The sequence below is a fragment of the Poeciliopsis prolifica genome, unplaced genomic scaffold (genome assembly GCF_027474105.1).
Source record: "Poeciliopsis prolifica strain line A6 unplaced genomic scaffold, Auburn_PproV2 SCAFFOLD009, whole genome shotgun sequence".
NCBI lineage: Eukaryota > Metazoa > Chordata > Actinopteri > Cyprinodontiformes > Poeciliidae > Poeciliopsis > Poeciliopsis prolifica.
In genome coordinates, this window is record NW_026562384.1 from 8,360,814 (window position 1) to 8,378,998 (window position 18,185).

Consider the following 18,185-nt stretch of genomic DNA (forward strand, 5'->3'; position numbering starts at 1 on the left):
TTTGTCCATTTTAAGCAGATGGCTCCACCTTTTGGTCACAGGCACAGGAGCATAATAAAAAAGCAGGAATATTCTGAAAAAGTTGATTTATTTCAGAAATTCTTAAAAACAAAAAAAAAATCCACATTACACTTGGTGAAGCATAGTTTATTTCTGTTTCTTTTTTGAAAAATTCTGAAAACCAAATGTATTTCCTGAAAGATGCATCTTTCATTAAACCAGTTAAGATGTTATTTTTGAATTGCAGAAATGTTACATTATGATCATGTGTTGTCCTGGACTGTCAAGGGGAAGACTATTGATGTCCTGGAAAGTAAAAAAGCTGGTTGGTCAAGCAGTGATTCCTGCTTAATGAAGGAAAGTCAGTGGATGGGGAAAAAAAACCTAGACTAAGCACTAGGTTTATACACATTCTGTACATTTATGCTTTCGTACAGCTTTTATTAGTCTTAAGTAATATTTTACAATGTTGAAAAACTAGATTTTGCCTTGTTTTTGTCAAAACTAACTGAAATAAACTTCTCACAGAGTAATAAATTTATACAACATAACTTTAAACTATTATTTTGAATTACTTTCATAGCTCAACTTTTCTATCATTATTTTATTGAGATACACAACAAGGCTGCGTTACAAAAGCGTTTTATTCAAAGGCACAATGTTCGGAAGAACCACAGAGGATAATGGGCAGACCTCAAAAAAAACCCAAACTTTATGAACATTTTCACAAAAAGATTGCACAAATACTACATATTGGCATAAATAGAGCCACAAATAAATTCAAGAGTGGTCTGCAGAAGAAAACAGCATTACTGTTTGAACCTGGTGGATCTTTAGCTTAGGAAGGAAGAAAGCAATACAAAATAAAGTATAGCTGAGCAACTTTCTACAGATTTTATCAGATAACTGCACATAAAATACTGTAAAAACACACAATGACAGTTTTATGGTCTGTAAAATTTAGACCCTTCTAATCTCATTTGATTGTACAACGTGGTTCAGTAAAACAAGCTACTTAGTGAATTTAGCAGCACCTGTTTGGCCGAATCGATTGCAAACCACTGATGCTGGAGGACGAACGTCAAGTCGTTCATCAAGTGCACTAACATGAATCCATCATAAAAGCAAAGTGACAGACTGGCATTACATAAGTCAGTAGAAAACAGTTAACACTGTACTTTATGAGTTGTAACCAGAAGCAGGACGTGAACACATTTAGTGTTTGGCCTTTTGTGAGGCCAGGCATGTCTGCAGCAGGCAACTAAAGCAATCCAAGCGACTCGTGTAACAACTTCTGCTCAGTTCTAAACGAGTATAAACACATTCACTTTCACATTGACGAAAAGGTGCAAAATCCCAGACCCTTCAGCTTGCCGCCTGTGAACATGTAACCTTTGCTCACACATCGTGGACCTAAAGTCCAAGAAAACGGGTGAAGGTTGCTATCTTTGGAATGTGTTGGACTTTGCAAAGGTAGCGTTTCAGCTGGCACTTGGGTAACATTTACAGCTCACTCCACTACAATCGACTCTCTGCTTGTTTCAAGGCTGTTTAGTTAGAGTTATCATTACGCATGTGATTATTGGCATTTGGATTCAACAACTTCATTCTTCACATAAGAGGATACAATGACAAAAAGTTGATAAATAATATAAATAGAAGAATAATCATACAACAGAATTCAAATTTTCCCCTTTTGTAGTGTCCACTCAAGAACAAGGGGCACCACAGTTTACATGTCTATGGGTCGATCTTGAAGGTTGTAAAGGAAAAGGAAGATCATCTTTCTGGCCCGCCACAGACGGTCTCTCAGAGAATATGGGATCAGCTGGTTGAGCTAAGAAGAACAAAAAGCTAACTTCAAGTATGGCTGGACCGGTTTTCAAACCGCTTGATCTCGACGCAGTTCAGCCTTAAAAATAACTGCAGTGTCGCCTGGGATGCATGCCTGCGCTCAGCAGATCTCCTCCTCGCACAGCGGCCCCCCCACCAGCAGCGAGTGTTTGTCGGGCTCGCTCAGCACCAAGCTGTTGAGCGAGTGCTTGTCGGAGCGCAGCGAGTTGATGGAGGCTCGGCTGTAGTTCACGATGCGGTCCAGCAGGCTGAGTTTGGGGGAGGGACGGCGCAGCTCGCCCATGCCGATGTGAACGCTGACGTCAGACAGGCTGTCCTGCTGCCTGCCGCCGCCGAGTTTGGCTTCCAGCTTCTCGGCGCTGGGCTTCGTGTAACTGAGCGACGACACACGGAAGAGAGCGGTGAGGGACAAAAAAGCAGCAACAACGAAACAAACGGGAGAACACAATCCAAACATCTCATTACCATTTCAGCAGAAGGGAGGACAAAACCACAGAGACGGAAGACAGCGCCATGGCAGCAGAACCCATCCACGGCTGCAGCACCAGACCAATGGGTCGGAACACACCTGGACAGAAAAACAGTACCGAGTCTCAGTACTGACAGGCTTGAAAATTATTTAAGTGACATGATAGAAAAATAAACAAACCAGGGTTTCTGTTTTGTTTTCAGATTGAAAATTATGCAAAATAAAAGTCAAATGTCAAAATAAAAGTAAAATAAAGTAAATATAAGTTTGAGGAAGATTTTTGTTTCACAAGGAAATGGTTCTTAAACTATTCTTTGGGTGGACTGACAGTTCCAATAGGAAATGTACGAATCTTGAAAGTCAAACACGTATTCTATTATTTTTTGCATTTTGTCCGACCTGGAAAATCCCACGATTTCCAAACAGGAATCCAGATTAACCTTTCGGATATTTTCACAGTGCCTACCAGCAGCGATAGGAATGCCAACCAGGTTGTAGATCAGAGCAAAGACGAAGTTGATCCTGATCCTCTTGACCGTCTTCTTAGAGAGGTCGATACTGCTGACAACATCCAGCAGGTCATTCTGCAAGCAGAGAGTCGATCGGATGTTTAAAACCCAAAATGTCAACAATAAATGTTCAGTCTTTACAAAAAGTTGAAAAACCCTTGTGACAACATAAAAGAGCTTCACTTAGGTTTTATTAATCACTGCTCGAAATGTTAAAATGTTCTTGAATTAGAGAACATTTAAAAATGTTTAATAACTTGACCAACAATGTTTTATATTCCTCTGTGATGCAACAACTTGACAATTTCTCATTTTTACCCTGATCAACACCACATCTGCTGCCTCAATGGCAACATCTGTCCCGGTTCCTATGGCGATGCCGACGTCAGCCATCGCCAGAGCGGGCGAGTCGTTGACCCCGTCGCCCACCATCGCAACTCTCTTTCCGGCCTGCTGCAGCTGCTCCACTTTGGCCACCTTGTGGGACGGCAGCACCTCGGCAAACACTTTCCTGATGCCCACCTTTTGCGAAATTGTAAGAAAACAAAACAAAAATAAAGAGGTGCAATCAGGTGTGGCTCGCAAACGTATTCATACCCATTTAGCTTTTTCAAATTTTGCCATATTACAGCAACGACAAACTAAATAGAAACCAACTGAGGCACGGTCATCCATCTAGACAGAAAGAGCAAGTAAGGAGAGCATTAATCAGAGCAGCAGCCAAGAGGCCCAGGATAATTCCTGAGGAGCTGCAGAGATCCACTGTGAGGGCTGCACTTTATAAATCCAGACTTTAAAGAAGAGTGGTAGTTTTTCTCCTTTCGATCTGACTCAGCTTGAGCTGGACTCCAAAGAAAAGGCCAAAACTGTCAGGATCCAGACATGGAAGGCTGACAGAGAGACTTGCAAGTCTAATTGCATCCCTTTTACTTTTCCTTCCGTTTCATAATTATGCGTCGAGTTCTTCTTCCTTCCTTACCTGGGCGGCGATAGCGCGCGCCGTCTTACTGTTGTCTCCGGTCATCAGCACCACCTCCAGACCCATATTTGTCAGCGTGTGGACGGCCAGCTCAGCCTCAGGCTTCACCGTGTCGGCTATGGCTACCATTGCACACAGCTCGTCTACAAACAAAAATACATTTTTACAAGTTACTGTTTTGTGTTTTTAAAGAGAGTGTATTTTTCGCTGGACAATCACTCACTCTCCACAGCGACTAGCACAGCAGTGCGTCCTCTGCGCTCATGCTCTATCATGGCATTATCGATGTCTGGTCCGACCTGAAGGCAATTCCTTCTCATCCATTCCCTGTTGCCAATCAGGACAACATAGACGCCTGTCTCAACCAAACCTACAGAAAATATTATTCAAATTCTGTTAAACTCAGCTGTCAAAAATGAATCATTACAGTTTGGCTTCTCTGCGTACTTAGAGGCTGTGGGTCCATTGTGAGCGGGTGGGAGCTGCCCGGCGTCCGAGTGTCACTTATCTGGACGAGGATGCTGCTGCGCTGGTTGTTGTCCTCACTGTCGCTGTCCGCCTGCTTTAGCAGAGACTCCGTGTTGCTGACCTGACATCGGATGCCGCAGCCTGGCACGGCCTGAAAGTCGGTGCAGGTGCCGAGAGATTCGGTACCGAGCTCCTTCGCGTCAGAAAACAGGAAAACACAAACATTTGCTGTTTTAGAACTATTTCGGCAAAGGGAAGTATGGGCTGATGGATTACACCTGAGAGAGAAAACCAACCTGCTTGCAATATTTGGTAATAGCAGCTCCCAGTGGGTGTTCACTGTTATTTTCTGCTGTGCCCACAATGGCCAGCAGGCGGGAGCGAGGCATCCTGTTCCCTTCCACAACCATCTTGACTTGGACAACCTTCGGAGCGCCGTATGTGATCGTCCCGGTCTTGTCAAATACGACAGATTGGACCTGAAATAACCAGGTGGGTAAAAAGTAAGATAAATCTTTTGATAACTTTTATTCAGACTAAAATAATCTTCTTCTGTACTTATCCAGTAAATGAAAGTATTTCAAAGAAATCTGAGACTTTTCCTCACCGTAAATAGATTACCGACAGTGAATAATTACAAACGCACCTTATGAGCCATCTCTAGAGGCTCTCCTCCCTTTATCAGGATGCCATTTTGGGCTCCAACCCCGGTTCCCACCATGACAGCTGTCGGGGTTGCCAGGCCAAGAGAACAGGGGCAGGCGATGCACAGCACCGTTATGGAGGCCTGGAAGGCAAACCGTATCACTGCCTCAGTCCTGGAAATGCTTCGATCGTAACCCTGCAGTGGAAAGAAGCAGAAAATGATTAATGGTTAAAAAATAAAAGTATTACAGATGGTGGGAAGGCTCTTTTTTATGTTTAATTAGGAAAATAAAAATTAAACATTAAGCTGCCACTCTAAGGTGAACAAACAATAAACTCACAGGAAATAAATTCTCCACCAGAGAAAAGTCCAAAAATCCAATGATGATCCAGGCAATCAGTGTGAGCACCGATATCACAACAATGAAGGGAACGAAGTAGCCACTGATCTTATCTGCATATTGCTGGATAGGAGCCTGCAAAACAACATTAAAATCATTAATAGAATTACAAGTTTTTCCTAAATATTGTAGATTTAGCACAGATTTTGACTCACCTTTGAAGTCTGTGCCTCCTCCACCAGTTTAACTATCTGAGACAGGGTGGTGTCCATCCCGACATGAGTAGCACTGACCAGCAGAGAGCCGTTCTGGTTTATGGAACCGGCGATCACTGAGCTCCCGGGCTTTTTTGTCACCGGCATGGCCTCACCTGCAATCACATTGCAACTACTGGTCAGAAATACAACACAAGTTAATAATATGTGCAAGTTTCTGTTTTCTGCAGATAAAAGTTTGAAAAATGTATGCTGAGGATTTGTATGCATCCCACTGACTCACCGCAAGTCACTTTGGGATATGTTTTTAGCAGCTTTATTTAAAAACTAAAGGCTTGATTATTCTTTGAAAAAATAGCTCAAGCTCATTCAGATAAAGGAGAGCGTCACTGAACATCTGGATTCTTGGTTGGATTCCAGACAAGCCTTTGACTAGACCAGATATTCTACGATCAAACTGTTGAAGGTGTGTGAGGTTGTTATCCTGTTTCCAGATTTTTAAGTTAGTTACTCCATCTCCCGTGTTTCACAGTTCAGGGAGATGTGAAGCGTTAAGTGTCCTGCCTTACACAGTGCTAAAAGCTGCTTCCACATGTTTGTGCAAATTGCAAGTTCTGTTGGAACAATTAACCTTTTAATTAGTTAATTTAATTAGAAATCATCTTAAATCGCTTCACAGAACTCCTTTTTATTCTACGGCTTTTATTTGAAGTAGTGTTTTGATACTCTGTTTTTATCAATTTGTGTTATTGTTATTCTTGTACAGTGCTTTGGTGCAGTTTTACACCTGTTTTTAAAGTGCTATATAAATAAATTTGACTGACAAAACTGGAAGAGGGACTTCCTATGGCCACTCTTTCAACATACAAAGTGTTGTACTGAAACGTTATGTAATAATGGGAATTAGGAAAGCATTCTAAAAAAGCAATCACCTCCTGATGATTGCTTTTAACTGTACTCAGGAATCATGAAGCCCTTTCTTAACCCCAAACAGACACAAATGCAACCAACCTGTGATAAGAGACTCGTCTGCCATCGAATGTCCGTCAATGACCCTCCCATCAACCGGAAACTTCCCTCCAGGGACGACTTTGACCACGTCACCTCTCTGCACCAGCTCAACATCCACTTGTTCCTCACTAAAACAAAAATCAAAAAAATATGACTGTTGTTTAAGTTAGTATATTCATTTGATCAAAAATCTGCATATGATAGTAATCTATAAATAATCTATAAACAAGAAGAAAAAAATCGAGAACCTGAGAATGCAGTTATCACTGCTGAGGTTCACCACGGTGGCTTCTGTAGCTTGTAACGACATCAGCTTGGACAAAGCCTCGGAGGTTTTGCTCTGGAAGGGACGTACAAAAAAAAAAGTTTACTTGCCTGTCAAAAAAAAAAAAAAAAAAAGCTGCCAAATTTAAAAGGTTTTCTCCAAATTCAAACAATCAACAATCACAAGGGAGCAAGACCTTCGCAATCTGTTCCAGCCAGCGTCCCAGTGAGATGAAGACAAAGAGCATGGGAGGCGTGTCGAAGAATGTGATGGGGTTGACTTTTGCTTTCTCCACCATGGCAACGATTAGGATGACCAGAGAGTAGCTGAACGCTATGGTGGTGGCCAGAACGATGAGCACGTCCATGTTGGCAGACTTGTGCTTCACTGCTTTGTAGGCTTGGATGTAGAAGTAACGGCCTCCAATAAACTGACCGTTAACAAAAAGACAAAAACAGAGAATGCTCACTGTCCTACATTTGATCTGCCAGATTAAGCAGCTGGAAATCTAAAGTCGGTGTTACTCACCTGTACAGGTACACAGAACAGAAAGGACAGGAGGTTCATGATGGAGAGGCCGGGGAGCAGCTGCTTCTCCAAGAACATGGTGGAGTGGTAGTGGTTGCGGTCCTCTATCGTGGCGTTGTGATGGTGCGTAGCGTTCATCTTGTGGTCCATATAAATCATGTAGATCATCATGCCCATCACAGGCACGCAGAAAACCAAGCTCACCAGGAAGGACTTCCTCCACCTGAACGAGTGAACACGTCTTGGTGTGAAGTCGTAAGAATTTGACTTTCATGAACAAATTTTACTGGAGAGGGAGAAGAAAGTGTAGCTATAAAACGGAAACCACCAGAGAAAAGAAAAAGGATGCTTACTGTTGTATCTCTTTGCTGTGGTCCAGGTGGCTGGCTGTACGGTCCCTCTTCACTAAAGACGCCTCAAATCCCATATTCTGCAAACAAATGATTGTTTACTACCGATAATGTTGCGCGAAACTTAGATAAAACAAATGGAGTCATTGTTTCACAGTCATTATGCTTTATTAGTATAATCTGAACACCCAAGAACAATGGAAACATTTTCTGCATCTGTACCTCAATCAGCTTGATAATATCTCGTGGTCCGATCACTTCGGCGTCATACTTTACATGTGCTTTGTTGGTCGCCAAGGCAACAGAGGCATATATAATCCCCTTTTCTCTGACGAGGGTTGATTCGATTTTATGAACACAGGAGGCACATGTCATCCCCCTGACCTGGTGGACGGTGGGAGAACCAAACAGAGAGATGAGCACAAAAGCATCACATCGCGGGCTGAAAATGTTGCGTAAAACCCAAACACGGGAACAAAAAGCCGATGCTTGTGACCGACTCACCACCAGCTCTAGGTTTCCGTCGGATCCTTCGTAGTTCTCCATCACAGAGGCGGTGAAGCCCAGCTCCTTCACACACTCCGCTATCGTCAGCGGATCTGTGACCTCAGGGTTGTAACGGACCTCTGCTTTACTCGCCATCAGAGCCACCAGAACGGAGTAGATACCTAAAAGACATTTGAAATTTCCTCTGTAGCACCTCATCACCAGAAGGTTCACACAGACGAGTACCGTTGTTGTTTTACGCACCAGCTTCGTTTTTGAGGTTGCGCTCGATGTTTGACACACACGATGCGCATGTCATTCCTCCGATCTGGATGTAGCATTTGGAGGGCACGTCTCCAGAGGATCCCAGCAGGGTTTCGTGGTGGAGCTCGCTGTCTAAGTTCTTCTTCTGGACACGTGGAGACCTTGGTAGTATGGGATCCGATGCAGGCAGCAGAGAATTGGTTTCTGTTGTTGAGATAAATAACAAGAATAAATAACAAACTTGACAAAAATCACCACACTGCAAACAAAACCACTCCTTTTTATACACTCTGCTTCAATGTAGTGAGTCTTTCTTGCAATTCTTTTCACGCGTCTTCATCAATAGTACTTCAGGCCTTTTCAAACTCTTTTAGTGTTTTTCTACAGGAGATGAACGATATATAAAAGTAAAGTCTTTTAAGAACGGGACAACCTTTAGACACACAAAAGGAAAGAAAGATGCATCATCTTTCGGTTGAAATAGCTGGTTACAAAAAACCCAACACAACAACTGTAGGGGTAAAAAAAAAATTATATATTGTTTATGAGCCAGTCTAGTGGAATTTTCATTCATTGTGATCTCTCAAGTTTACACATAATAATCAGAAAAGAGAAAATATCTACTCAGCAACCGTTATGAGGATGAATGCGATGTTGATAATACATCAATGGTCAGAATGTTCAAGGTGAATAAAAAGCAGGAGCAGAAAATTAGTCAAAAGGAAGAAAAAGCTACCTGGATATAATACATGCCGCACACTCTTACCAGGTAAAAATGCATCAAAGCCCATGTCTTCTATGGCCTCCTTCAGCTCCTCTGGCGTGGTGAGAAGAGGGTCATACTCAAAGACTCCCTGATGGTCAGTCAGGGACACCTGAGCCGACCTCACTCCCTTTCTCTGGGAGATCATTCCTTCAATAGACTGCACACAGGAGTTGCAGGTCATGCCTTCAATGTGAATATGAACAGCAGACACCAGCGGCTGGGTGGAACACGGATGGGAAGCAGCAGGTCTGGGCTGTAGTGCTGAGTGCTCCCACACTCTCAATACGGGATTGAGAGTGTGGGAGAAGTCCAGGTGTTCGGTCTTAAAGTTTCCAGGAGGAAGAGTTTCGATGGCCTGCTGCAGCTGAGTCACTGTGACTTTCAGAGGGTCGTAGCAGATGGAGGCCTGCTCCTTCTCCAGAGAGACCTCTACAGAGGAAACACCAGGCAGCGTGGAGATGTTGTCCTGAATGTTGACCACACAAGAACGGCAGTGCATGCCTTTCACCCTGAGCCGAGCGCACGCGGTGTCTATGAAGACCTCTGTGTCATCGGACGTCTCGGGCACAGAAGAAGAAGCCGACGCTTTTTGAGAATCAATGAAACGTTCGATGTCTCTGTTGGAGAGCTGCAGGGGGCGGGGCTTGGATTTGACAGAGGCTTTGAAGCCAGCCACACCAATCTGTTCGATGATGGTCTGGATGGTGGTGAGGTAAGGCAAGTAGACAACCGTAGCTTCCTGAGAGTCCAGAACAACTGCAGAGAGGAAAGGAGTGAGTTAATATGCAGAGTAAAACATAAGATGAGCAAAGATACAGATGTTTAGATAAAGGAAATATGTAAATAAAATAAAAAAAGGCCTGCACAGTATTAGTAAAACTGACTGCAATATTATCCTTGATTATTTCAATGAAGTTGTCAATTATATTTTCATCCAAATTCTCCCCAACATGGTTTAAATTCTAATAAATTTAAACACCCCAGTCACTTCAGATATCACACCTGATATCTGAAGCATGTCAGGTGTGAGCAGTAAGCATCCTTCCAAATTAATGCATTTTCACATAAAATAACCTTCTAAATGATGAATACACATTCTAAGGATGGAATAATGACTGTAATTCAATATATTCTGAAACTTAAATCTATATAGTTATAGACTTAATTTACCAAAGGCTATTTCTTAAAAACTGGTTGGCTTAAATATTTTTTGAAGTCTTTCATGGAGTTTAATTCTTGCCTTCAAAAAAAACAAAAAAGAAACAAACAGGAGTGGAACACAAGAAGCGTCTGGCTTTATCAGCAAGAACCAATAGCCATTATTAGAATAGCTATTTTTAATAATTATATTCAAGTAAAATATAAAGAATTACTGTCCTTCCTAATAGTTGCCTAAATTTGCCCTTTAACAGATAAAGTAATAATTCTACAGGACATATTTGCATTTTGTCCACCAGAGGGCAGAGAAGTACAACCCGATCAAACATGTTTTCAGTGTTTCTGTAAATGTTTCAAAATGCCTAAATGTAATTCATCTTCTGAAGTAGCTAAAACACTAGTTTAAACCTTTTCTTACCATTTCACAGCTAAAACATTCCCAATATAATTTTTTTTTTACCTTATTTTTGTTTTATACTGGCTTAGTCTTGCTTATCAGCTACATTTAAGGGTTGCTTTATTTTATTTTTGTCAGTTTTGTGAGTTATTTTGCAAGAAGTGGGACTGCAACCCATTTTATTGTCCTTGCACAATGACAGCAAATAACCTATTGATGAGACGGGTCATAAACCATTTTTCATAGTTATCATACAGTGTTATTTAATTATTGCTGTGTGGAAGAATACCTAAAAGCTTATATTCAGTGGAAGAAAAGCTTTTAGTGCAACAAAAGCTTTTAGTGCAACAAAAGCTTTTAGTGCAATAGCCTTATCATTGGAAAAAAAACTGTATTTACTAGACAGCTACTATTCATTTTACATTTACATGTTTTTGAAATATAAACTTATTTGTAAGAATTGAATTGAACAATTTGTTATAAAACATAACATTCTGCTACAGATAAAATAAACTAAAGTTTCTATCCCACTGCGCTGCATCTATTTTTAGAATACCTGCAGCAGTGTTGAATGAGTTATGCTTCTACAACAGCACATAAATTTGTCTGCAAACATACTGTCACCGTAAACCCAGAGACATGTCAGTAAATATAATCCCATCTGTTTACATTTCCTTCCCTGCAAAACCTGTGAGAGGATTTCACGAGTCATTCTCAAATCCATAAAAACAGGGTCAGGTTCATATCGCCATGGCCATGTGAGACGTGCAGCGCAGCACCTCAGTTAGCGAAGTCATACGTGAACGCAGGTCTCAGAGCATGTCGAAAACTTCACCTTTGATCTTTTTAATCCCTTTCAGTTTTCCAATCTTCCCTTCAATGGTGGTGGTGCAAGAGTGGCAGGTCATTCCTTCAATGCTGAGCTTCAGAACCGCGGCTTCAGTGGCCGCGGTGTCCAGCTCGGACACGCTCAGGCCTTTCTGCACTGGGCTGCCACCAGTTTGTTTCTCCTGAGGTGAGACACCTTCCACCATCTCCCTGAGCAGCTGGATGGAGGTCAGGGAGGGAACATAAGTGACGGTCAGGCCCATGCTGGGTGCGCTCTCCTGGACATCAAGCACCCCTTGAATTTGTGACAGCTTCTCCAAAGCCTCCTGTTGGGCTGCAGGTGTGATTCCTGACATGGGGATCAGGTGAGTGTCTGTAAACACTGGAGTGGCAGTGCTGCTCTCTGGTACTCTGGACTCGAAGCCCATGTCCTCGATGGCCTCTGACAGGGACTCAGGACTCTGTTGACCGGAGTCAAAAATAACCGTGGCACTCTTCTTCTCTAAAGACACCTGGAACAAAAAAACATATGTTATATGTTAAATAAGGATGATGTTGTGGAGAATTATAGTTCTGATTAAGGATGCATTGATCCAATACAGATATTTGAGGTTTGGTATCGACTCTACAGCAGTACAGCAGTACAGCAGTACAGCAGTACAGCAGTACAGCACACTTAAATACAACAATTGCTTCACAAGCTTGGTCAAAACAACACAACACAGTTTCAGAACAATTAGTAAAACCATCATTGTAAAATAAACAATAAAAAATACTGGGTAACGCTTTGTTTGGAAGGGTGTGCATAAGAGTGGTATGACACTCATAAACATGACATAACACTTGTCATGAACATGAAGAAGTCCTCATAAATGTTTACGACAGTTGTCATAAAGTGTCAATCGGTAACTAATGACATTTTTAATGCAAAGTTGCACTAAAAGTTTAATTAAAAGTCCATTAAAAGTGTTAACTTTGCATTATAAATGTCATTATTTACCAAATGACACTTCATGGCAACAGTAGCAAACAGTCATGAAAACTCCCTCATGTTCCTGACAAGTGTTGTGTCATGCTTATGACACTGTCATGTCAGTCTTATGCACACCGCTTCAAATAAATTGTTACCGGAAAGATAAACTGACTAAAACAACAGATTGGCTAAAGTAAATAAGATGGTTCTTTCAAAATGGTTGTGAGGGTGCAATTAACAATTATAAATATAATGTAAAATAAATAACATAATAGCAGGACATCACTCAGAGCACAAAGAATAGACATAGACTAAATAGATCTGCTCTTATGGATGGACCACATTGTCTATCATAATACCTGATCTGGAATTTTTTTTTAAATATCAGGGCCGATCCATTTATTAATATTGGATATGTGCATTTCAGATTTCAGATATCAATGTTTTTCCATACAGGCAGCTAATTCTAGCCACAATCAGTTTATTTTACAATAAATATTAAGATTAACGCCTTAATACTCTTGGGTATTAATGGTTTTGACTGACTTTGTTCACCTAGTTTCATAAACAGAGGAAACCCTGTTGAGGCTTCAAAAGACTGGAGACAGGGAGGGTGGAGGTTCCTCTTCATGCAGAGCAGCAGCCCCACACCCCACACCACAACTCCAAACAAGTGACTTAGAGTATGTTCATGAGCTAGCAAAGCTTAAACAAGGTCTAGTTCTAGATCCGATACAGAATCTGCAGCAGGATTTGAAAATTGCTGTACAGACACACTCTCCATCCAATTTGACTGAGTTGGGGCAATTTATCAATGAAGAAAGAATTAGGTCTACAAAGCTGGAAGCAAGAAACACCATAAACACCACTGTTACACCGAAGAGCCCTCTTTTTACTAAGATTTCACACAACCTGATGGCCACAGATGTTCAGTGACTTCATTTATCAATTATATATTTTTTTCTTATTATTTTACAGATCGGTATATACTGCACTGTGTTATAATTAGCTCTCATATAACATGCAAATAAATGAATATGAATGTTCAGTTACATACATTTCTGTTTATAAGCTGGATTAATTTGTCTTGTAAGGTGCATTTTGATTGTGAAATGGCGCTGTCTAAATGAACTGGACAGAACTGCTTTGCAATGGTTACTAGGGAATAATTGCAGTCTCTAGATTTCCGAAGCAATAGGAAAACATTCCCAAAAAACATCTGCAGCTGCAACTTATTCAACAATGATTTGACTCGCAGAGGGCTCAATAGAAAACACTTAAGATTTCTGCTTACAAAACAGCATGAAAATCATCATTCCTTCCACTTAATTATGTAGTCACCACTTTGGCACACTACATAAAATACCAATTAAATCTTTGCGTTTGCGACACAGGAAGCAGTGGCTCTGTATACTCTTCTTAAAGCAACTTACACTGAAGTTAGTTCAATGATCTTTTACATAATTCTGTTATATGGCCATATTAAATCACTGCAGCTCTAATTTAATGGCATTTTACAGCATTTGTTTGTGGCCTTTGGTATGAGTTTGCATGTTCAGTCAGCATGATGACCCTCAGGTCGCCTTCTTAAGCAAGAAGGAAACATGTGATGCTCAGAAAGCGTCACCTGATTCAGCCATAAGTTTAAAAAAAAGGAAGCAGTTTCTAGCTGCTTTAGTAGGAACTTTTTCATAAAATTAGAAAACAAAGAAAAATACACATTGCTCTTCCAAGAGAAAAATGAAAAACAATTCACTTTGCTCAGATCACTTATAAACAGATGATCCCAGCCCTAAATTCTGTTACCCACAATAATTTTCTGTAGGGGCAGAGGATATATCGACCTGTTGTCGCAGTCCTGTAAAGGGCAGGGAATAATTGGGAACACAGTATTACATTATCTTCTCATTCAGCCTTAGCCTGAGGGGTAAACATACAAGAAACAAAACAGCAGACCACCACTACTTCAATTAAGCTGTCTAACATGGCTGCACTGATTGCATTGGACAAGCTGCTCCCTAAGAAACAGAACTGTACCAAACAATACAGTTCTACCATGAAGAGAATAAAACCTATGTAAATTTATATCTAAGTTAACAAGAGGATTCTCTGCTCAAGAGTTACATACCGGTAGTTAAATTCTTGTTTTTACAGTGGAAATAAATGCAGAAGTCATCAAATTTAAAGGTCAGTGAGTCAAGAAAGAGCATAAAATGCAGAAAAACAGATAGTGTAAAATCAGCCATTACCTTGATATGTATCACTCCATGTAGAGACCCAATCCGCTGCTCTATGGACTGAACACAAGAGCCGCAGGTCATTCCCTCGACCCTGAGGGAAACTGAGCACAGGTTTATCTTTTGTGTCATGACTGCTTTGCCTGAAACCACAGAAGGAGAGAAATGATTTAAATGTCAAAACAAGAATACACCAGGCAAACAAAAAAAACAGTAGAGCAGAGGAGATTTTTTTCTCAAGTTGAGAGATGAAACCAGAACATTGAAACACTGCAACGATCTTCTTTGAGTTCTATTAAAACGTCAATAAGAATAAGCCCCCGCATATAAAAAAGGTATATGCAGAAAACCTCTTAAAAAAACCACAAACCAATCTGGATACTGATGATGTTTGCTGAACTTTACCTCCTGTTCATTATTAGTGAATTATATAGCTTCATTTTAATTTCTGTTGTATATTTGATTGATTATACAACTTCAGCAAACATTACAATCTTACCCAGTACCTGCCATTATTTCAGATTTCAATACAAACATTTTGAATCTTTTACACTATATTAAGGTATTTGTTGTTTCTTCTATTTATTTTCTATTTTCTATGTATTCATTTTATTATTAGCTACTCATCCTAATTCGTAAAAAAATTAATTCAGAAACAAACACATATAATAAATCTGCTTCTCCGATCTTTTCATTGCAAATTATCTCTATAAAAGCAAACACTGCTCTCTCTCTCTGTCTAAAGGTCCAAACTTGCTGTCATAATGTCCATTTATTATGAGTTTATCTAAAATATTGTGTTTTCATGCCTTTAGAACTGATTGTTCTACATTACAGAGCTACTGAGTCTTCTTAAAGTCAATCGTGTGGACAGTAGGTTCCTTCAGTCTTAACTAAAGAGTAATTTATAGAACCACTTCTAAGATCTGAGACACAAAACTGGAAAGACTTGGATTTTCATTTCAAACAAGAACAAACAAATTAAGTATGGGCTGTGTTGATGTTCTGCTTTGGTCAACAGGTCGCTTCTACAATAAAAATACATGCTCTTCTCTAGATCCAGCGTGCAAGCCTAATTTATCTCAATTTAAAATCACAATAAACATGGCTAGTCAAGCACATCAGGAGCTGCATTTGCAGCAGTAGCTACTAAACCGATTATTTGTCACTTCGTTTCACCAGCAGGAACACAACACAAAACATATTAAGTTAACCTGAGATTTAGCAAGACATCCGCATCTACGTATAGACAAATACGCCGCTAGCAGAAGTTATTTTATAAAGTGATGAACTCTTACCTTCAGGAGAGAAAAAGAAAGGTTAGCTACAGGCTACACAGTTGTTGACTGTCAGGCTGACAAGCTAAGCTAACAAGCTAACAGCCTCTTCCCAGCTTTGGTCACAGTGAACCAAGTAGAACCGTCTGGACATGTTGTCGGAAGTGAGGAACTACTGACTCTGATAAACTGAGAGTTTCCTTTTTCTTGTTGTCATAAAAAAAACTCCTATTTTTGCTTCCTTCAACTCAAGCAGACGTGACTGATCGATGGGCTTCACTACGTCATCGCCGAGGGGCGGAGCTCCGACGCAAACGTTCGGCGTTACGAGTTAAGTTTGCCCTCAGTTTGTTCTGAAGGCTCCTATTTGTTTAGAGGCCTTATTAGAACCCCAAATTATTCGGGGTATAGCTTAACAAAGAGTAATCTGATATTCTACATAGAGTTTTACGTTATTTTATATTGAAAGAATTATAATATGCGCTATGCTAGATATTAGTTATAACTTCTATATCAGCAGATAGAACAAAACAGCAGCTATAATAACACATTAATGTAACCTGTACCTCTAGACCTCCCAACGACTTCAGCAAAACTGAGCAAACGCTGTGATGAAATTGACCATTCTGGTGAATGTGCATGTTTGCTTTGTCTCACAATAATAATGCAAAGCTGGCCCTGCTTGCACATATATAGTTGAAACAGGATACTTATATACATAGTAAAAAGACACATTTTCTATCTCACTTTTTATTAGGTTTTTCAAATTCAAACGTTGACACACATTTCCCTGGGATTTGATGGGATTTCCTTTTACATAATGGCATAGTTCAGTTGCTTTTTGTTATCCTAACACAAGATCATCCCATCAAGTTTGGCCCAGACTGCCCAACAGAACTGGTTTTCGGCTGTGGCCAGAAATTACCAGTGGGGCTGAGATTAGCGTTTTATGGGAGCCACAGCAATGCACTGACTTCATGGCTCCTCCAACATTATACATCTGCTGAAATCTTTCTGACTGAACTTTTCAATCACCATGACCTTCCAGGTATCCCGTGTGCTTTTGGGTCCAGTAATTTCACCAAATGTCACAACTGAATAAATTTGTGAGAAAAAGTATCATATTAAAGTTTTTAATCTTCATTCATTATTTTTATATATCCCTGGAAAATAAATTACATACTGAACACTCAAACAGTCAAAACTAACATTGGTTTGCTCATTAAACATAATAATAATAATAATAAAAGAAAAGCTCAGAAAAAAAATGGGACATCCTCCCATAGCATTCCTCTAACTTTAGTAAGATGCTTCTTGTAGTTATCTACCGATCTCTGACATCGACCTAAGGAAGGCTGGCTTAACAGATTTCAGCAGTGAGATGTTTGAGGGTTTTTTTCCACCCAACATATTCGTGCCTAAAACATATTCGACCTCTGGATGTTTTATCCTTTTTATTGCTTTGACAAAACAATCATGGTGAACAACATTTAATTTTAAGACTAAAATAATTACAATAAACTGTTTAATGTTAAAGTGAAAAATAATTTCCACAAAATAATGAGGAATAAAAACAAAATGAGTCATTGCAAAGGCCAGACTTTTGCTTCCCGTCATGTCCTTCTGGAAAACTTTGGGGCTCTGTGTGCAAAAGTCAGCCAAGATTCACCCCGGGGAAATCCTGAAGGTGTCAGAATAGCCACAGATGTCCTTCTTGCACACAGTCTGATGCTTTTTTACGAGATCACACACACACACGCACACACACACACACACACACACACACACACACACACCACACACACGGGCTGCCACCTTATCATGGTTTGAGTGTCCCAGTGATCCTAGGAGTTCTGCGTGGTAAGAGAAAATGGGAATATGGAGCTTATCAAAAACCTGAAAGCAGAGAAGAAAGAGATCTTTGAAAATATGTCCAGAAACATCACAATAATGCGAAAGAGGGAGAAACAGATCCTGAATGAGCTTGATCAAGTTTTCTTTTCATTCGAGGAGCTGAAACGCCGATACAAAACGGACGTCATCTATTTACAGCAGCAGAATGAGGCATACCGGCAGAAGCAACAGGAATCGACTCTTTCTAACAGAGACAAGAAAGACAAACTTCTCCAGGAAAGACGCTTTCCTGTCCTGCAACAGCAAGTTGA

At 40.4% G+C, this 18,185-nt stretch overlaps 1 protein-coding gene across 1 annotated transcript; it reads right to left on the reverse strand.

The window, feature by feature from the left end:
* Positions 1–626: 626 nt before the first annotated feature.
* atp7a (ATPase copper transporting alpha) lies at positions 627–16,299 on the reverse strand. Its single transcript, XM_055033987.1, has 23 exons — positions 16,042–16,299; positions 14,756–14,886; positions 11,541–12,045; positions 9,151–9,906; positions 8,385–8,588; positions 8,139–8,302; positions 7,857–8,018; positions 7,638–7,714; positions 7,285–7,507; positions 6,953–7,186; positions 6,740–6,831; positions 6,492–6,619; positions 5,481–5,635; positions 5,266–5,400; positions 4,926–5,120; positions 4,576–4,758; positions 4,259–4,472; positions 4,035–4,181; positions 3,812–3,954; positions 3,151–3,354; positions 2,790–2,907; positions 2,320–2,422; positions 627–2,228 (listed from the first exon to the last, which is right to left on the reverse strand). The coding sequence occupies exons 2-23, from the start codon at positions 14,873–14,875 to the stop codon at positions 1,955–1,957; spliced, it is 4,536 nt and encodes a 1,511-aa protein (XP_054889962.1). The 5' UTR covers positions 14,876–14,886; positions 16,042–16,299; the 3' UTR covers positions 627–1,954.
* Between the last annotated feature and the right edge of the window lie 1,886 nt (positions 16,300–18,185).